Source organism: Cervus canadensis, chromosome 7 (genome assembly GCF_019320065.1).
Source record: "Cervus canadensis isolate Bull #8, Minnesota chromosome 7, ASM1932006v1, whole genome shotgun sequence".
Taxonomy (NCBI): domain Eukaryota; kingdom Metazoa; phylum Chordata; class Mammalia; order Artiodactyla; family Cervidae; genus Cervus; species Cervus canadensis.
Genome location: NC_057392.1, coordinates 33,674,931 through 33,696,956, shown reverse-complemented (window position 1 = coordinate 33,696,956; position 22,026 = coordinate 33,674,931). Strand labels below are relative to the sequence as shown.

Here is a 22,026-nt window from a genome sequence, read left to right as displayed (position 1 = left end):
AGGCCTGAAAGAAATCTAGCAGACTTTTAAAACATTACTGGCCTTGAAAGTGACCTTTAATGCTTAGCAATAATCCTATCTAAGTGAGTTTAAAATAAAAGTTCTAGTATCTTGAGAATTTTATAATAGAAGACTGGAAAAGGGCAAGCTAAAGAAAGCGAAAAGAGGCAGAGAAGACTAAACCCCAGAGTGAAAGTTCAGAAACCTATAGACCCAGATATAATTATCTATGCTAAGCAAGGCCCAACCAAGTTGGGAATATCTATCTCCAAGGGAAGAAAAAAGTGATGAAATGATTAAAATTCCTTTGATACCATAATCATTAAATAAAATTACTTTGATTCAGTAACCACAACTAGAAATTGACCTTACAGAAATAAGTCCAGGGGGGAACATTTTCCAAGAATATATTCAATATTATATGATTACCCAAAACAGCAAACAAAAATGTAAACACTAAATGTCTAACAATAATGGTATGGTTAAAAAATAGATTACCAGTTACTAAAATAAATATGAATATAGAGATATAGAGTATTATCACTAATAAAGAGAACAGAGTACAATAGTATGATTACTACAAATAATCCTATATAGAAATACCATGAAGTTATAGTTTACAGAAAATGGAAACATATGGACCCTAAAATATGAAAAGATGCGTCACCTCATCCCTATTATGAGAAAAATGTACACTAAAAAATGTAGAGATCAATGTATGTAAGAAAGGCAAAGATCTACAATATGACACTATCTTGAGTTAGTAAAATAGGGTACCAGGCATTCTGTGCATTGCTGGGGAGGGCAGTGGGGAAAAATGTATCAGAATTACAAGAGTATATAACTTTTGACACAGCAATCAACTTCAAGAAGTTTGTTACAAAAATACTTGGAATACATAAGAAATGACTACGATGTTATTCATTGCAGCACTGTTAATACCCCAAAGTATAAAACTGCTGTGCAAATCTGAAACTAGAATTGATAAAAAATATTGACAGGATCCATTCAATGGAATGTTGATATAGCCAAGAAAAATGAGGACACTCTTCATAAAATGATACAAAAAATCAGTGTATTTTCCAAGATGGCCACAATATTTCACACATATTCTTGTTAAAACATGACACTGGCTTTCTTTCCTCAAACCTGTACAAGCCTGTGATTTGAGCATCACTGATGCTATCTCTGAACTCCTGGGAGTAGGTCATAAAAAGCCACTCAGCCTCTGCCTGGTATCTTGGGGACATTCATGCTTGAACCCAGTGCCATGCTATGAGGAACCCAGACCAGGAGGCAGGCCACATGCAGGTATTCTGGGCGACAGCCCCAGCTGAGCGCCCAGACATGCTGAGGTGACATGAGCCCCAGGACTGACCGACCCCCTACCCTGACATCAGAAAATCACTTAAGCCCACTCAACCCCCAGAACCAAGAGACAATAATTGTTTTAGATGACTAAGCTTTGGAGTCATTTGCTTCTGCACAATAGATAACTGGAACAGTAATAAAGAGAAAAATAAAAAGTATATTATAGAGAGTCTGATACGTTTTAAATTGCATAAAATGGAGAAAACATATCGATATGAATATAACAGCAACTTTCCAAGGAAAAGGTAACACCAGGGCTGCCCTGTGTGTGGTCGCTCAGGCTGCCTGACTCTCTGACCCTCTGGACTGTGGTCTACCAGGCTACCGTGTCCCTGAGATGCTCCAGGCAAGGATATTGGGGCAGTCTGCCGTTTTACTCCTCAAGGGGGTCTTTCCAAACCAGGGATCGAACCCACTTCTCCTGCATCTCCTGCACTGCAGGTGGGTTCTTCACCCGCTGAGCAAACAGGAAATCTCTGGAAAAAAAGAACTAAGTAGGCAGAAGATAGGAAGGAAACTTTTCAACAGAAACCATTTGAATTTTGACTCACAAGAACAAATTAATGAAATAAAAATGTGACACATGTGGATGACATAAAGATGAACACCAGGGCACTAACTCTGGAACATGAGTGATCTAAATTTTTATTTGAAATACTTTCACATTATTTTCCTTATAAATCGATACATAAGGGGGGGGGTCTGCATCTGTCAAGTAGCACACATTTAATTGTAGCAGAATGCTTACATCTTGCATATCCTGACCCTAGATGTCATGAATTCCAGAATACAGACTGCACTGAAGAAAGATCTGTCTTTAATCCCAAAGGTCACTTAGTTGCAAAACCTTAGCCACATCACTTTTGTTGCCTTAGTTTCCTCATCTATAAAATTAGTATCTCCTCACAAAGCCACAGTAAGGTCTAGATGACTCTATGGGAATGCCAATTCTATGAGTGAGTCATATAACATGTAACCAACTTTAAAATTACCTTACAAACGATCCTAAAAATCACCCTGTATTTCACAGAAGTCACATTTTTCTAAAATTTACAAATTACTTATGAATACAATAGATAAAAAATAGATAAAAATAAAAATAGATTAAAAAGTTAGGATTCTATAGGTTCTAATATGCAAGAATAAATAAGTTAAAAGTATTTTTTAAAATTTCTTGGCCGCACCACATGGGATACGGGATCTTAGGTCCTTGACCAGGGACTGAACCTGTGCCCCGGCAGCGGAGGCACGAAATCTTAACCACTGAACCACCAGGAAGTCCCTGAATAACTATTTTATTTGACTGAGAAATGCTGACCGTGTCTGATAATTACAGAGTGACTGAAGTCCCCTATCATCACATAACTCTCTTCTTTTTGAATCCAAAGAGTGCCTGCTAGTAATACCTTCAACTTTGCAAACAGGATAAAGAACCGTGAATGACTGGTTCCTCACTCTGTTGTTACCCTTCCTTACCAAAAAAAAGAAAAGGGTGAATGCTGTTTACCAACACTTACCTCAAATATTGTTTTGTAACACTTGTAAAACATTAAGGATTATTTCTTATTTTCAAAATCCAGGATGTGAATTCATTCTCATCCTGCGAGATTTAATAATTTGGTAGCCAGAGTTCATGTTTAAATCAAAACAGCCAATGATCAAATTCCAAAAGTCCCTGGAATAACTCCTGTTCTTATTGGCTCCTAATTCACAGCAATGTTTAAGTAGCCACATATGATAACATCTAAAACCAGGGCACTGGAGAATAATTAAAGTTAAGACTATTAAAATATTTTTGGTCAGAACTGGTACAAATATATAAAAAATATCACATCTTTACTAACTTCTTCAAGTAATACAACCTATCTCAAATGCTGAATATGTACTTTTTATAAGGAAATATTATTACACATAAAGACAATATTCTTTCACTTGAAGCCAAAAGATTTTCAAAAAATTTCAACTCTCACTGTAACAGAAAGAATAATGTGTATTTCAAAAATCATTTTCTCATGAATTGAAAACGATACACTGGTGGTTTGTCCCCAGGTCTTCTATCCTTTCTCAAAAGTATTGTTTAATTGAAAACAATATGCAGATGCCTTTGTGTGGATAACCATGATGATGTGGTCACTCAGCAAGAGCCACATCCTGGCGTGGGAAGTCAGGTGGGCCTTAGGAAGCTTTACTATGAACAAAGCTAGGTGAAGCTGACAGAATTTTAGTCAAGCAATTTTAAATCCTAAAAGATGATGCTGGTAAAGTGCTGCACTCAATGTCAGCAAATTTGGAAAACTCAGCAGTGGCCACAGGACTGGAAAAGGTTAGTTTTCATTCCAATCCCAAAGAAAGGCAATGCAAAGAATGTTCGAACTACTGCACAATTGCACTCATCTCACACACTAGCAAAGTAATGCTCAAAATTCTCCAAGCTAGGCTTCAACAGTACATGAACTGAGAACTTCCCAGTGTGCAAGCTGGATTTAGAAAAGGCAGAGGAACCAGAGATCATATTGCCAACATCCACTGGATCACAGAAAAAGCAAGAGAATTCCAGAAAAACATCTACTTTTGCTTCAATGACTACGCTAAATTTAGCCTCTGAATGTGTGGATCACAACAAACTGTGGAACATTTTTACAGAGATGGGAATACCAGACCACCTTACCTGCCTCCTGAGAAACCTGTATGCAGGTCAAGAAGCAACGGTTAGAACTGGACATGGAACAACAGACTGGTTCCAAATAGGAAAAGGAGTATGTCAAGGCTGTATATTGTCACCCTGCTTATTTAACTTATATGCAGAGTACATCATGAGAAACGCTGGGCTGGACGAAGCACAAGCTGGAATCAAGATTGCTGGGAGAAATATCAATAACCTCAGATATGCAGATGATACCACACTTATGGCAGAAAATGAAGAGGAACTAAAGAGCCTCTTGATGAGGGTGAAAGAGGAGAGTGAAAAGGCTAGCTAAAAACTCAACATTCAAAAAACTAAGATCATGGCATCTTGTCTTATCACTTCATGGCAAATAGATAGGTAAAAAGTGGAAACTGTGACAGATTTTATTTTCTTGTGGAAAAATCACTGTGGACAGTGATTGCAGCCACAAAATTAAAAGATACTTGCTCCTTGGAAGAAAAGTTATGACAAACCTAGACAGCGTACTAAAAAGCAGACATCACCTTGCTGACAAAGGTCCATCTAGTCAAGGCTATGGTTTTTCTAGTTGTCAGGTATGGATGTGAGAGTTGGACTATAAAGAAAGTTGAGCGCCGAAGAATTGATGTTTTTGAACTGTAGTGTTGGAAAAGACTCTTAAGAGTCCCTTGGCCTGCAAGGAGATCCAACCAGTCCATCTTAAAGGAAATCAGTCCTGGGTGTTCATTGGAAGGACTGATGTTGAAGCTGAAACTCCAACACTTTGGCCACCTGATGTGAAGAGCCGATTCACTGGAAAACTCTGATGTTGGGAAAGATTGAGGGCAGGAGGAAGAGAAGGGGACGACAGAGGATGAGATGGTTGGATGGCATCACCAACTCAATGACATTAATTTAAGCAAACTCTAGGAGACCGTAAAGAACAGGAAGACTGGCGTGCTACAGTCCATGGAGTCAGACACGATTTGGCAACTTAATATAATGCAGATGCAAAAAGATAAAGGAAGTAAACAAATGTACAGATTACAATTACACAAACAAGTCTTTCTTAAGGCTCACAAGGGAAGGGCAATAGTAGAAAGCTTACTACAGGGAAAACATGAGTAATTCCGATTCACATTTTCTAGCTGCCTTTTATTTCTCAGTTTAGCAAGCAAGTTTAGTTAATCTACATACATGTAGTACTCTATTTAACTGTGTAATTTCTCCCACTGATAAAATGTCCATAAATAACTTAGTTGACATGGGGAGAAGGCATTTAACATAATGTACATGACTAACCACTTGTATGAAAACCAGCAAATGCTGGGGTAGTTAAGCAAGAATTTACCATATAGAATTTAAAGAAATGTAACTGTATTAATAAATGCTATCTACTTGAAGTCCATTTTTAGGAAGGCTCAAATTTAGGAAGCAGTTGCTCATAAAGGTTTTTTACATCTTATTTGCTCTTAAAATCTTTAATAAGACATTTCCAAGAGAAGAAAATCTGGACATAAAATTCGTTAACACTGTCAAATCCTAAAATGCTATGCACTTGGTAGAACAGTCACAATTCTAACATAACGCCATGTCATGACAATACCAGAAAAGTATCAACAGTAATAAAAATGACTCAGCAAAAAGTAATGGTGGTGACAATAAAGGTACTAGCTAACATTTAATTAGCATTTTACTCTGTGCTAGGCATTGTGCCAAGAAATGTATATGTACTTTCATTTAATAATAATAAAAAAAAAACTGTCAAATTTAGGTACTATTATTTTCATTCCATATTAAGAGTAAATAAAGCTGGGTATGACTTGTGTAAGATGATGTAGCTGGTACGTGCTGGAGCTAGAATTTTAAATCAAACAATGTGGACACAGAGTCTGTCCCCAGGCCACACCCCTTTCTTAACCACAATGCTTGACTCTTAAGAAAGTCCTGGCCATAAACTGGTAAGGTAAGGTAAGACCAATAACAGTATCTTTGAAACTAACTTTGTGTTTCTTAATTTTTAATAATAACCTTTGCCCCATTAGATGTTTTGAATCTGAAAAGAAAAACAAGTCCTGGTAGCCCGGTAGAGGAAATTGGACAGATGTTAAATAAAGTATAAACTTTGTACTTCTGGTAAAAAAAAGTCCTGAAATAGATATGTAAACATTCTTCTTAGGGTTAATAACTGCTTCAAATAGCTTTAAAAAGAGGGCACTTATTTCGTCCATTTTGTGAACAACCAGTCCTTGACTACCAATGGCAACAAAGGGGAGCAGCCTCAGTACAGACGACTGAAGACGCTGGTTATTTAACTCCTTTGAGTAAAGACAAGGCAGGGTACCCTTGATGGAACAGAGAAGGACTATGGTTTTTGAAAGAGGCCTAGTAGATTAATGTAACCAGCATACAACACTTGCAATTCTCAAACTGGAGTAGCTGACGAACAGCATGTTTTTAAATCCTACAAAAATCACAGTTAGAAAAAAAAAGGAATTTTTCCATGTACTGACCGTGACATCAAACATTTCTCTCTCAGAGAGAAGAGTCGAGAGACCATGCTCTTTCATTGTACATTATAAGCTTGCTCCAATCTACTCTGAGGATCCACTTGCTTATAAATATCATATAACAGTCTTTTTAAAAACAAGTATTTTTTTGATACAAGGAATTCCCCAGAAATCTTTAAAGTCTTTAGGTGTTCAAATTGTTAAATGGAAGATGGCCAGCCCTATCACCCAACGAGTATTGACTGAAGAACTTCTGAGCCTCCAGATGAGATAACAAGAAGGGAGGCAACCACCTTAGCCTAAAGCTCCCCGTGAACCGCATGGGATAGTCTTAGACAAACAGCAGGAACACAAACGTCATGCAGCCTTTAACTCCTACCATAAGCTAGACCTCCCCAAAGCACTAAACCCAGCACCTAACTACCCATCTCACTATAAGAGCTATAAAATCAAGGGGCAGGGGCTGGGGATATAGGGAGATAATATGGATTCTTGTTTTCTTAAATCAAGCCATCATGTTTAAGAAGAACCACAAAAACTGAAGACATTTTAATGTTCTTGATCACTATAAGGTTCTAGAATACACAAATTCAAGAGTACAGTATATGATTTCCACCTTACAATGCAATCATAGATGGAAATTTTAAGTGAGCTCTTCAGACCATAACTAATGTTACTAAACATAAACAGTTAAGTCTAAAATAAACAATAGATGAAACATAAAACATCTGGCCAGGTTCATTTTTAGATAACTCCTCCCACACATCAGCCAAACAAAAATGCATATTACCTACAAGTTATAGATCTTAAACAACTCAAACCTTGAAATCCTGAAATGCTCACAATCTACTCTAGTCCTTAACAGTGAAGAGCTGTTTAGCAAAGAGCATAAAAGAACAGTGCTCACTCTGTAAAGAAGTTAATACATCTTATGCCTTAAACACATATGTTAATGATCTTTCAAATACAAACAAAAAACCAGGACTAATATATGGTCAACATACTGAAAAAGGTATTCAATAATCATTAAGACAGAAACTTGGATGTAAATTCCTTCTAAAGGTGGTTAAAAAAGCCAGACTCAATTTGTACAAGTACAAAGTATTAGAAATTTTACATGTTAAAATGAAAACCTTTTGATAACTTCAATAATGAAATGTAAACAATCTAATTGGTATTAAATGGAAATGGAGATTATATACACACACTCATACACACATATCAGAGGATATGTCTATTTACGATGCACTGACGTGGGGTTAAACTTTTCTTTTAAATGTCCTTCTTGAGAGGTCATTAGGAAAAACTACTCTTAGAAGGTAACTGGGAGCATCCATAACAAAAACAACAATTCTACTCTTGGTTTACAGTTCCCAGGAATTAAGTTCTTTACTATAGCACTTCACTGCTTTTGTTATTTTAATATGTACTGTGAAGGCAGGGAGGGTTAAGAACACAGCAGGTCCCAAATGTATTTCGGCCTAGGTGTTTAGCCTACAATGCACGTGTATTTTGGCAAATGCTGCAAGCAACAATCAGTCACCAAAAGTAGTTATAATAATTAACCTTTTGCACCAGGTTAAGGTGGATGGCCACAATCTCGAAAGTCTTTAAAATTTTTCCTACCATATGGGCTGGGCGTCTCTGGTGGCTCAGTTGGTAAAGAATCTGCCTGCAATTCAGGAGACCTGGGTTCAATGCCTGGGTTGGGAAGACCTCCTGAAGAAAGGAATGGCTACCCACTCTTTATTCTTGCCTGGAGAATTCCACTGATAGAGAAGCCTGGTGGGCTACAGCCCATGGGAACACAAAGAGCCAGACACAACTGAGTGACTAATATACTATGTGGACTTACCTTTGGTCCAATTTGTTTTCTGAAGGAGGCTAAAGCTTGAGAGGTAATATTTTACTACTAAACCACATACACACAGATATATTAACAAGGAAAGAACAAAGAATGTGTGATATACTGTTCATCACAATTTTTAAAGATATCAAGATTTCTGAATCAAAATAAAAAACTCATGTAAAGGGCTGTATTTCTGATGCTCATTCATTATAAAAAACAAAGTATTAAAACTAAAATGGGATCACACTGTAACATGATATACAAACACTGGGGGTTGGCTGTCACTTGTTATATTGCTAGTCTATTAAATAGGAAATATCACTTATCTACTATATTTCCTATAGAAAAGTCAAGAGATAGCAGAGTTCTGTAATTTATGTTAAAGGGATAATCTGAAATCATAATATAATTCTCAGTGTATTTATTTGACATCATATACTCAATGCACAGCATAAGTTATGCTTCTGAAAGATGGACTCTCAAGAACTTGCTACATGCCAAAGAGTATCTGCCTTATGTATTTCAAAAGTAAAAAAAAAAGTATTTGACTTTTTAAAACATAAGGTTAAAAATGTATTCGTGAACACCTGAAAAAATATGGTCCTGCTTATTACACACCTCTTGCAAAGCAGTGTGAATCTTATAGCTGTGTGATTCCTCTGACATTACCTAATTCAAAAGCTTCATTTGACACATTAAGCAGAACCAAAAAGGGCTTTGCCCCACCGCTATACACAGCTACAGATCTAAGTTCAGGGATCTCACTTCTTATCTTCTTTTCCCAGTATGGCACTGCTGGCTATCTCCTCTTGGTCCCGCACCTTCCTTCCCCTCTGAACACCGTCCCTGTAAGCAGTCTTGATGCCACCTCTTTCCCCTTTTCTTTCACTTTCTCTCCAGGTCCCATTTCCCTTTCATGTCCCTCTTCATTAATCACTCACTTCTCCTCCCTCACTCTAGGAACATTCTTAAACATGTTTAATAAAATGTAACTAATTTTGCAAATCAGTGTAATTTGTAAATAGTCCAGTTATTTAGAATTTTAATGGTAACTCTTTTACTCTTTACTTTTACTATTTTCACCATTCATTCTAAAACCAACACAATTCAGCAGACATGTGATAATTTGAAAATGCTTTTAAACATCATCAAGAAAGATACCAATCAAATCTGAGACTTGGGACACTGATTCTACTCATATTTGCATCTGTATTTTATCATCTTGGAGATAGCCAGGAAGTCAAAATATTAAAACACATTATCTTATCAAAAATCAAGCTATAAAGCTTGAGTCTGCAGCTCAGTTCTTTTATTCACTCTGTGACCTATTTAGGTACCCATCATCATACAATCAGAACTGCAAAACCTTATTTGTCAATGTATGAGTCAATTAAATGAAGAAAGGGTAAAAGAAAATCTCACCCCCGATGGTACTCTCTTGAAATTCATGAAACTGGCCCTTCACAAAACGAAGCACAAGGCTCGATTTGCCAACAGCAGACTCTCCCAGAAGTACTAGTTTGAACTGGCATATTTTATTTCCAGTATTTGGCCCGTTGGGTCTTGTTGCTCCTCGATTAGCCATGTCCAAATTTGAAAGAAGTCCCTAATTTCAGTTTCTTAAATGAACTTCCAGGATGCAAGGTGTCAATTCTTTTCTTTCTGGAGGTAAAGAAACCTGTAAAAAAACAAATATGAAGTAATTAAGAATACAAATCAGCAAAACAAAGCAAACCTCATATTATCACTTTAAAATTTTGCCTGCAACACATTAATACATGACAATTATAACCTCTATTGGACACTGACTGTCATTTAATTCACTGCCTTGATTAATAAGTAAAGGCACGAGCTTTGACCCTAAAATCACACTGTAATTTTTAAGGCTCTGTAAACATTTTAAACCTAACCTTTATTAAAGACTCAATTTTGTGCCAGATGGTTTTAATTATTTAACATAGCCACTCAACAATCCTATAAAGTTGCCTATTCCAATCCTTAAAAAATAAGGAAACAGGCACAGAAAGGTTAGCTAACTTGACTGAGGTCACACAGTTACTGTGACAGAGCTTCAACAGAGCTGAGTTTCAACCCACGCAACCTGAAAGGTGACTAGTTCTGGTTCTGGAACTCAATTAGTTAGGTTAAAACGGTTTTGAGTAAAATTAAGTCACTTAAGGGAAAAATCTTAGAACAGAGCTTAAAACAGTAAGTTCAATAAAAGTCAGCCATTATTATTTGAAGGCTCCTTTTAAATGGCACATGCTTTTTATTGAATGGTATCTTTGGAGCAACAAATATTTTAAGTAGATCTATTTCTGGTGGCTAAAGGATTTAATACTGTATTCTCATGTTCTAAAATACATCATTCGTGGAAGTGTCAACAGCGGTTCTCCGGATGGTGAGTGAATTAGTGTCTTATTTACTTATACTCTTCTGTAGTTTTGGGGCTAACAATTAAATGTGTCATTATTTTCTATTTAACACACTTACAAAAAACTAGCCTAAAGCTAAACCGCTAAGTCTTCTTTTATCATTTAATAATGATAATTCTCAAAGTAACCAGCAAACTTTTAAAAAATTATTTTCTAAGCTACTCACAAATTATAATAGCTTTCTTCTACTCTTAATCAAAATCTGACCATGTGCTAATATTAAATATGATGATTCTCCTTCTCAAGTCACTGTTGGATTTCATTTAGGTACCTCATAAGAAATTTGTCTCGCCCATGAAATGAGTTTATACAAGAATCTCTCCTAACAGTGAACTCATTAATAAACATATCTATGAAACCATACATCCAAGACAATAAAATCACCTCTACTTTATCTAAACGGCAGTGTTGAAGACCTCTTATCTTTCAGTAATACATACTGTACCTAAAATATTTACAAATGAAATAATAGATCTGAGTTGCTCCCAAACAATGGGGATATAAATAGAACAAGATAACTGAAGCTAGTTGATGGGTTCATTATACTATTCTTTCTACTTCTGCATAAAGAATTTTCTGTGATTAAAAAAAATGCTCGGGGGTACTCTTTCTGCCCCCTTCTGATGCCTATGTCAGAAGCTTTCTCTGTCTCCTTTATACTTTAATAAAACTTTATTACACACACACACACACAAAATGCTCCAATCTCACATCTATCCTCCCACCACTCCCAAACATACTACATTTGGGGATCTAATTCGATGTAGCTGTACTAATTTCTGTTAGAGCAAGTGCTTTCATTTCAAGCTCTCTACTTCAGAATATCCAATTTTCATAACTGCTGTGAGAATTAAGAGAATATAAACGTAAAATATTTCTGATACAGTGGTCAACACATAGCAGCGATTGAAAACAGGCAATTAAAGTGCCCCTTTGATGAAATAATGACCAAATATCAACAAAATGTCATGTAAACTGAAAATGTACCAACAAACCTGCACACATTACACACAACAGCAACTGAAACACTTCCCACTATTACCTACAAAACAGCAAACTGAGTTACTCATCAAGGACAACATGCTCTGAATTCCTATAGTGCTCCCGAAATTTCAGGGAAAACATCAGATGCTCGTTAAAGGGGAAAAAAAAATTTAGCTTTGGTTATAGTTCCCTCCAAAGGCCTCAAACAAAAATATTAACTAAATCTAATTATAAATATAAATAGCATTACATTAAGGTTAAAAGTTATATTCTGTAATATTCATTTGTATTCATTACAAACTTTTGTTTTCCAAAACCAAAGATTTTGCAGAAAATGCATTTTAAATCTTTTGAAAATAACTGCTATTCTGTAGTTAAAGTCCTTCTGGGTGCTCTTTGATTAAAATTGAATTCATAACAGCAGCTAACATTATAGGCATTTATTTTTTGCCAATCACCATTCCACGAATTAGGCTTACAGCAACCTTAAGAAGCTCTTATGATCCCCATTTTACATTAACAATTAAGTTTCTGAACTGCCAAGAATTATCGCAGTGGTGTCCATGTGGTTGTTTTCCCCCACCAGTTATATGAAAGGCAACTGACTAGACACTTAGGCTCCACTTCAGCAAAAGACAAAAACCAATGTGAATTATGACGTTCAGAGCTTAAAAAGTCTGCAAGTCTTCAGAGAGCAGCCAGTTTGCAGGGAGGCGAACAGCAGAGCACGTTCAAAGGGCTCTACCGTCTGAGAGCTTCGGCGGCCTAGCTGTGTCGGGTTGTTTTCAGGCTCTTCACCTGAAACACCACTTTCCAGAGCGGAGACAAGAGTCCCCAGACAACAGGGCTCCCCGGGCCGCCGCCTCCCTCCATTACCCGGCTCGGGGAGCCGGGGTGGGCGGAGCTCCCCGAATTCACACCTGCCAGAGGCCCAGGTTCCTCCTCGGGGAACACATGAGCCACCGGTAGCAGCTCCGACCGGCCAGCAGGGCAGGTCCGCCGGCCCGCGCGCATCCCTCTTGCCTCTTCCCGGAACCCGGCCCGACTCCGGCTGCGGACACCCCACCCGGCTGCCGGGACAGGGCAGCGGCGCCGCGGCCTCCGGGCCGCTCTCGCGGCGCCATCTTGAGAAGGGAACGGGGTGACACCCGCCGCTCCCTCGGCCGGTCCCCAAACCCTGGCCTCCGGGGCCCCTTCCGATGGTCACGGGAGCCGCCGGGCCGAGACACCACGTCCGGCGGCTCTCCGGTTCGGGGCTCCGGCGCGAGCAGGAAGGCTGGGGGCCCCTGTGACGGCGGGGCCCGCGGACCACCGGGGCTCTGACCCGCTTCGCGGGCGGAAGGCCGGCGGGGCTACCTGGGCTCGCAGCGCGCGGGGCCGCGGCGCCGAAGCTCCGGCTGCAGGTTCCAGGCGTAGCCCAAGCGGGGCCTGAAGCGGCGGCGGCGCGTCCTCCAGTCGCGCCGCTCCCCTCAGACTGGACGGTGCGGGGATCGCGCCGCGGTGCCGCCCCCGTCGGGCTCCGTCCCCGCCTCTCTCCGCTCCGCCTTCCTCTTTCCTTTCTCCTCCTCCTCCTCCTCCGCAGCCGCCGCCCGGCGCTGGAGCTCCCACTGATTCTTCCTCCTCCTCCCTCCTCCCCTCAGGCCCGCCGCCGGCTCCTCCGCAAACCAAAACACAAACACTTCAGTCCCAGCGCCAGAGCCACTTCCGCCGCCGGGCGCCAGCCTCGCCGCCACGTCGCCGCACGTAGCGAGGCGCGCCCCTCCGTCACTTCCGCCGTCGCCCGCCCGCCCGCTCCGTCCGCGCCCCCGCCGGCTCCCAGAGCCCTTCCTGGCGGGGCGGGGGCCGCAGGGGGTCACGTGACCCCGCCCGCCACGGGGCGGGTCCAGCCGCGGGCCACCTCCCATCCCCTGCGGCCCCTGCGCGCGCAGCCCCGCCCACGCTCTCGCCATTGTTGTCCGCCTGGCGGCTTGGGTCGCCTTCAGGCCGAGGGCTGGGAACGGCAGCGAGCGGTTCTTTAGCTGCTCTGCTCTCGGGGGCACCCTGGAGAGCTTGGGCCTACGTAGGGCTGTCACTGTTGGCGCGGTGTCCCCCGCCCCTTACCCTGCACCACCGACTCTGCTAGCTCGGCAGACTTTTCTGGCAGAGAGAGGCTCCTGACGCGCGACCTTGGGGGTGGATGGGTGGGTGAAGGCTGGTGAGGGGCGTTTACTCCGGGGAGGAGGGTGTGACCCAGAGGCGTCTTTAGGCGGGGAGGTCTTCCCTAATAACCTGCTTCTCCCAGAGTTTTACCAGTTTGGGGTGGAGAAGGGCACATTATGAAATAATAGGTAGCTTTTACAGAGAATTTCCTGTCATGGGTTAGTGTTTGTACTAAATTCTTCACAGGAATCAATCCATTTTTCTTCCTACGCTAGGAGGCTTTCACTCTGAGACTATTCCGACTTCCTCCATTGGACTATGACCTCCACAGAGTGGTCTCGCTGCTGTCTAGCACAGTGACTGACAGCCTGGAAGTCTTCAGTCCTGTTTGTGGAATTCGTGAATGTGCCCTGCCTGTTTAACTGGTAAAGAATTCGAGGCACGGAGATTGTGTAACTTGTCAAGAATCGCGGCGGAGTAGGCGCTGAAATCGTCTTTAAATTGCAGACTGGCTCGGAACCTGAGTTCTTAAGCACAGTTCGGTTAAAGAACCCAAGACATTCATTAGCTTCCTTTGCAGGAAGTTAGAGAACTAACATGTTTGCCAGGAGGGAAGGTTGGAGGGAGGGGATAGGGAGTTTGGAATGGACATGTACACACTGCTGTGTTTTAAACGCATAACCAACAAGCACCTACTGTATAGTCCAGGGAGCTCTGCTCAATGTAAAATGCAGCCCCGCTGGGAGGGGAGTTTGAAGGAGAATGTGTGTTCGCCATTGAGTCCTGTCAGGCTTTTTGAAACGCCAGGGACTGTAACCTGCCAGGCTTCTTTCTCCATGGAATGTACCAGGCAAGGATACTGCAGAAGGTTGCCATTTCCTACTCGAGGGCCTCTTCTGGACCCGGGGATCAAATACGAGTTTCATGCGTCTCCTGCATTGGCAGGTGGATTCTTCACCACTGTGACACCTGAGAAGCCACTCTGGGGAGAATGGATACACATATATGTATGCTGAGTCCCACTTGAAACTATCACAAACAATGTTAATTGGCTGTACTCCAATATAAAATAAAAAGTTAAAAAGTGTTTCACTACAATCTCAGACACCAGGCAGTCTGGGCATCTGAAACCAAACAAAACAAAAATCCTTTTGGAATTTGGTAGAGTGTTAAATTGATTTTTCCTCAGGCTGAGGGATGTTTTTTTCAGTTTGCTGTTTATTATTTATAGCCCTGTTGTGAGGTCATCAGTATTGATTGCCTGACAGCTGGGATTAAGGACAAATCTTGCTTCAGTGCCACCTGTATTCTGGAATTGGTAGTTTAGGGTCAGGATATGTACGATGTAAGCATTCTATTATACAGTGTGTGGTACTTGACAGATACAGAACTCCCTTATGTATTGATTTTTAAGGAAAATAAGACGAAAGTATTTTTAAATAAAAGTTCAAGTCTCTCACGTTCCAAAGTTAGCACCACTGTGTTCATTTTTATGCCATCCACACGTTTCACATTTTTATTTTGTCATTAGTTTGTTCTTGTGAATCAAAATTCAAATGATTTATGTTGAAAAGTCTCACTCCTATCTTCTGACTACTTAGTTCTTTTTCCAGTTTTTTTCCCCAGAGGTAGGTAGCGTTAACTTTGTTTTTGCAAAGTTACTGTTAAATTCAACTTTATATGTTTTCTCCATTTTATGCAATTTAAAACGTATCGGACTCACTGTTACATATTTTTTTCTCTTTATTACTGTCCCAGTTATCTATTGTTCAGAAACAAATGACTCCAAAGCTTAGTCACTTAAAACAATTATTGTCTCTTGGTTCTGGGGGTTGAGTGGGCTTAAGTGATTTTCTGATGTCAGGGCAGGGGGGCGGTCAGTCCTGGGGCTCGAGTCACCTCAGCATGTCTGGGTGCTCAGCTGGGGCTGTTGGCCAGAATACCTGCATGCGGCCTGCCTCCTGGTCTGGGTTCCTCGCAACATGGTGCTGGGTTCAAGCATGAATGTCCCCAAGATACCAGGCAGAGGCTGGGTGGCTTTTTATGACCTACCCCCAGAATTTCACAGAGATAGTATCAGTGATGCTCAAGTCATAGGCTTGTACCGATTTGAGGAAAGAAAGCCAGTGTCATGTTTTAACAAGAATATGCATGAAATCTTGTGGCCATCTTGGAAAATACACTGATTTTTCGAATCATTTTATGAAAAGTCCTCATTTTTCTTGGCTATTTCAGCAGTCTATTGAATGAAACATATCAATAGTTTTATCAATTCTAGTTTCAGATTTGCACAATTTTATATTTTCGGGTGTTAGTGCTGCAGTGATGGATGAAGCACAGATTGGAATCAAGATTACCAGGAGAAGTATCAATAACCTCAGATAAGCAGATGACACCACCCGTACAGCAGAAAGCGAATAGGAACTAAAGAACCTCTTGATGAAAGTCAAAGAGGAGAGTGAAAAAGTTGGCTTAAAGCTCAACGTTCAAAAAATCTAAGATCATGGCATCCGGTTCCATCACTTCATGGCAAATAGATGGGGAAACAGGGTAAACAGTGACAGATTTTATTTTCTTAGGCTCCAAAATCACCAAGGATGGTGACAGAAGCCATGAAACCAAAGACGCTTGCTTCTTGGAAGCTCCTTGGAAGACAATCTAATACCTAGACAGTGTAGTAAGAAGCAGAGACATCGCTTTGCTGGCAGGTCCATATAGCCAAAGCTATGGCTTTTCCAGTAGTCATGTATGGATGTGAGAGTTGGACCATAAAGGAGGCTGAATGCCAAAGAATTGATGCTTTTGAACTGTGGTGTTGGAGAAGACTCTTGAGAGTCCCTTGGACTGCAAGGAGATCAAACCAGTCCATCCTAAAGGAAAGCAACCCTGAATATTCATTGGAAGGACTGATGCTGAAGCTGAAGCTCCAGTACTCTGGCCACCTGATGTGAAGAGGCGACTCATTGGAAAAGCCCCTGATGCTGGGAAAGATTGAAGGCAGGAGGAGAAGGGAATGACAGAGGATGAGATGGCTGGATGGCATCACTGACTCGATGGACATGAGCTTGAGCAAGCTCCGAGAGATGTTGAAGGACAGGGAGGCCTGGCATGCTGTGGTCCATGGGGTTACAAAGAGACAGACACGACTGAATAACTGAACAACAAAGTGCTGCAGTGAATAATTTAATACATAGTCATTTCTCATGTATTTCTGTAACAAATTTCTCCAAGTTGATTGCTGTTAAAAGTTCCATACTTTGTAATTCTGATACATTTTTCCACACTGCCCTCCAACCAGCAATGCATGAAATGTCTGTTACTCTATTTTACTAACTCACGGTAGTGTCCTACTTGTAGATCTTTGCCGTTCTTACATATATTGATCTCTGCATTTTTTGGGGTACATTTTTCACATAATAGGGGTAAGGTCAATCATTGTTTCCATTTTCTGTGAACTATAACTTCATGGTATTTTCATATAGAATCATTTGCCGTAATCATACTATTGTATTTGTTTCATTTATTAATGATAAACTCTCTGGATTGTATTCATATTTATTTTAGAGATCCCCTGGAGTAGGAAATGGTAACTCACTCCAATATTCTTGCCTAGAAAATTCCATGGACAGAGGAGCCTGGTGGGCTACAGTCCATGAGATCGCAAAGAGTCAGAAAAGACTGACTGACTAAGCATGCACACACGCACGCATGTACTTGGGCTAAGGTACCCTGTGGGTGCTCAGGCAACATTTTGCAATGAAGGTAATTTGAATCCTTGAGCAGCCAGTCTCTCAGATCAGCTCCCCAGTTACTAACCCTGAGAGCATTATGTGTCACGTGTAAATGGTGTCTCTGGCACTTTATCCTCAGGGGTGGTTCCAATATGGTGTGTTAGTCATGGTGATACCTGTTGAACAGTCCTGGGAAGAATCAGGAAATAGGATATGTCATATTAATTTTGGCAAGTCAACAGTATGTCTAAAACGAGAGCTATGCATCCCAAACCTGCTTCTGCTTGATGACTGGTATTCACAGTCTCTGTCACCTAGACCTGAAAAAGAATCATTTTCAGCTCTTCATTGTCCTTTCTATCACCCAAAATTCTCTAATCCCCAAATCTGAACTATATTCCCAAAGACTTGGCCATGATAGTATTCATATAAACTGGAGTTAATGCACACTCCTGCCTTTTCAATCCATTCTTTACCCCTTGGCCAGTCGCGCCTACTCAGAAACATTCAGTTGCTAAACAGAGTTTAGCAAAGTTCTTCAACTCTGGTCCCAGCCCATGTTTCTTTCATTCTATTTCTAAGTCCTGCCCCCTACCCACTACTTGCCTTGTGCCCTAATCATACCAATCTACTCTGTGATCCACAGTGTCACCATTTTTCGTTTTGGCATCTTGGATCACTTTTTTCTCTGCGTCTGGAACACTATGCCTTCTCATCACTGAAGGTCTCATCTTGGCCAGGTTGCAGGCTCCTCTGGATGGCATCTGAGGATTCTTCTACTAGAGTGATCTTATTCCTGTAATTTCATGATACTTTACTCTCTATAATAGTTCTGATATCTATCTGCCTTATTTTATAGTTAGAAAGTGTCTGCCTAGCCTTTCCTCCTTAGGCTTTCATTCCATTAGGATTTTAAGGTTCTTAAGGGCCAGGGCCATAATTTATTTGTGATTTCAATTCCTCCCAGAGGAACTTTGATTGATATAATAGGGACCACCAAAATATTTGTGAACTTCATTACTTTTTTTGGCAGTGCCATGTGGCTTGTGGGATCTTAGTTCCCCAACCAGAAATCAAACCTGGCCCTTGACAGTGAAAGCACAAAGTCCTAACCACCGGACCGCCAAGGAGCTCCTTTAGAATGGTGAACATCTGACTTAAGAAGACCTTGCAGGTAATACATGGACGCCGAGATTTATTCATTGATAAGGAATTCCCCATCATTGTTCTATGCTATAGCTTCCTTATTCATTTCTTTTTACTGATTTTGTCTATTAACTCACCTCCTTCATGAAGGAATTTCCTGGCATTTCCAGTCATCCAGTCACTACTGGGGCCCATGTTCAATGGTCGGGGAACTAAGACCAGCAAGCCACAGGCCACGGCCAAAAAAAAAAAACAACCAAAAAACATCTCACTTCATTCATGAATACATTCCATAGTATTTTATAGTTTAGCCACAATGTTTGACTGGGGAAGTGCTGTTCAGTGGCTGGTACTTCAAAGATGCAGTGGTAATTTTGGAGAGCTGGAAATGCCAGAGTAAAGCTTTGCCCTTGTACTACCACTCACAGTATGCTGTGTCTTTTCCTAACCCAGGATACCTGAGGAGGACAGATAATTGGATACATTTTTGTATCAAATGTAAGATCCTATCAGTTGATAAAATTTCTTAAGGAAGCTACAAAATGGATGAAGCCTAAATACAGGCATACAGAACTCAGCACAGCATTCAAGGGCTGCCTTTGCCCCCAGATCTTGTAAGCACGGACTGGAGAATTCCCAGTACCTTGCATCTCTCACTTGATCTTAGCCAAAAGGCCGAGAAGCGATACCTTGCATCTCTCAACCACCCACAACACTCTATGTCTTCTTCCTTCTTCTCCAGGAAATCTGTCTTCCCTTGATTGTGTAGCTGAAGAATGACTCTTTGCATAGATAGTGATGAATGGTAACGTTTGCTTTTAACTGGGACAATTTGGAGAAAAAACGAAAGGTAATTCTGACAGAAGGAATTGTAGGCCTGGTGGCAAGGCAGTGAGAAAGAGTGGGAACCTGAACTGGTCAGGTTTCAAAAGCTTGTGTGTTTGCAGGGCATCCTGCAGCCTCTCAGCTTAGTGTCACCCACCAAAGGGATTGCTAAACCTGCTGATTCTAAAGGAGCTTCCCTCTATATCACAGTGTTCCATTTTCTTCATAACACTCTTCACTCATCTTGTGAAATGACCTCATTCATTGGTTTACTTGATGGTTATCTATCCCTTATTGTACTGTGGAAAATTCTGAAAGAGATGGGCATATCAGACCACCTTACCTGCCTCTTGAGAAACCTGTATGCAGGTCAGGAAGCAACAGTTAGAACTGGACATGGAACAACAGAGTGGTTCCAAATAGGAAAAGGAGTACGTTGAGGCTGTGTATTGTCACCCTGCTTATTTAACTTATATGCAGAGTACATCATGAGAAACGCTGGACTGGATGAAGCACAAGCTGGAATCAAGATTGCCAGGAGAAATATCAATAATTTCAGATATGCAGATGACACCACCCTATGGCAGAAAGTGAAGAGGAACTAAAGGACCTCTTGATGAAAGTGAGAGAGGAGAGTGAAAGAGTTGGCTTAAGACTCAATGTTCAGAAAACTAAGATCATGGCATCTGGTCCTATCACTTCATGGCAAATAGATGGGGAAACAGTGGAAACAGTGTCAGACTTTATTTTTGGGGGCTCCAAATTCACTGCAGATGGTGATTGCAGCCATGAAATTAAAAGATGCTTACTCCTTGGAAGGAAAGTTATGACCAACCTAGATAGCATATTAAAAAGCAGCGACATCACTTTGTCAACAAAGGTCTGTCTAGTCAAGGCTATGGTTTTCCAGTGGTCATGTATGGATGTGAGAGTTGGACTATAGATTAAGCTGAGTGCCAAAGTATTGATGCTTTTGAACTGTGGTGTTGGAGAAGACTCTTGAGAGTCCCTTGGACTGCAAGGAGATCCAACCAGTCCATCCTAAAGGAAATCAGCCCTGGGTGTTCATTGGAAGGAATGATGCTGAAGCTGAAACTCCAATACTTTGGCCACCTGATGTGAAGAGCTGACTCACTGGAAAAGACCCTGATGCTGGGAAAGATTGAGGGCAGGAGGAGAAGAGGACGACAGAGGAAGAGATGGTTGGATGGCATCACTGACTCGATGGACATGAGTCTGGGTAAATTCCAGGAGTTGGTGATGGACAGGGAGGCCTGGCGTGCTGCGGCTCATGGGGTCGCAAAGAGTAGGACACAACTGAGCGACTGAACTGAACTGAACTGAATTGTGGTTGTTTAGTTGAAAAGTCATGTTTGACTCCTTTGGGACCCCGTGGACTGTAGTGCACCAGGCTCCTCTGTCCATCGGATTTCCCAGGCAAGAATACTGGAGTAGGTTGCCATTTCCTTCTCCAGAGGATCTTCTCAACCCAAGGATCGAACCCAGGTCTCTTGAATTGTGGGCAGATTCTTACCAGCAGAGCCACCAGGGAAGCCCCCAATTTATGTAGAACATGACAAATATTCAAATACACATTCATTAAAACTTGAAAGAGTTTAAAGAAAATCCCATACGTAAGTTTGAGTTTGCCACATTATTTTAAAAATCCAATATTTGGGGCTTCTCTGGTGGTTGGGAGTCCATCTGCCATTGCAGATGACACCAGGTTCGATCCCTGATCCGGGAAGATCCTACATGCCTCTGGGAGGCTAAGCCTGAGCCACAACTACTGAGCCCTGGAGCCCGTGCTCTGCTACAAGAGAAGCCCTCGCAATGAGACGCCCTCACATCGCCACTGGAGAGTAGACCCCACTCACTGCACCTGGAGAAAGACCGTGCACGACGGAGACCCAGCACAGCCAAAGATCACTAAATAAATTAAAAAATCCATCATGCATTATTGTATAACTCATTCCAAGCTTTAATATATTTACTTGACATGCTCTTTAAAGTATAGTTACTGACGTGTAAGTCACACTTTTAAGATGGTCCTTACTGCAGCTGCCAAACATAACTTCACAGATTTTTTTAAAGGAGTTCTTAAGCACTGAAAGAAATGCAGTTTGCAGGTACTTTCACAAGCCAGGACGTAAAACTGGTGCTCACCACCAGAGAGAGGGTTATTTATTCCTTGAACACCAATGAAGTTAACAGGCCCGCAGCAGGGAGGAGGCCCCTGGCTGAACACACTCTGAGTGGACCGCCTTGTTTGGGAAACAAAAGAGAAGTTGGGCATCATTTGCTCTAGAGCCCAGAACCACATATTTCAAGTAATTTTCTTGCCCTCCAGTCTACAAAAGAGGGGTGGAAGGAGAGGATAAGAGAGTAGGCA

The 22,026-nt window shown here is 41.2% G+C and overlaps 1 protein-coding gene across 1 annotated transcript in view; it reads right to left on the bottom strand.

Annotated features, from left to right (window-relative positions):
* RAB5A (RAB5A, member RAS oncogene family) overlaps window positions 1-13,524 on the bottom strand; it is a 31,618-nt gene extending 18,094 nt beyond the window's left edge. Inside the window, exons 1-2 of the mRNA XM_043474816.1 lie at window positions 13,150-13,524; window positions 9,797-10,052 (exon numbers count right to left, since the gene is read on the bottom strand). Coding sequence (XP_043330751.1) covers window positions 9,797-9,959 — 163 coding nt within the window. The 5' untranslated portion in view covers window positions 9,960-10,052; window positions 13,150-13,524. The remainder of the gene's footprint in view (window positions 1-9,796; window positions 10,053-13,149) is intronic.
* Between the last annotated feature and the right edge of the window lie 8,502 nt (window positions 13,525-22,026).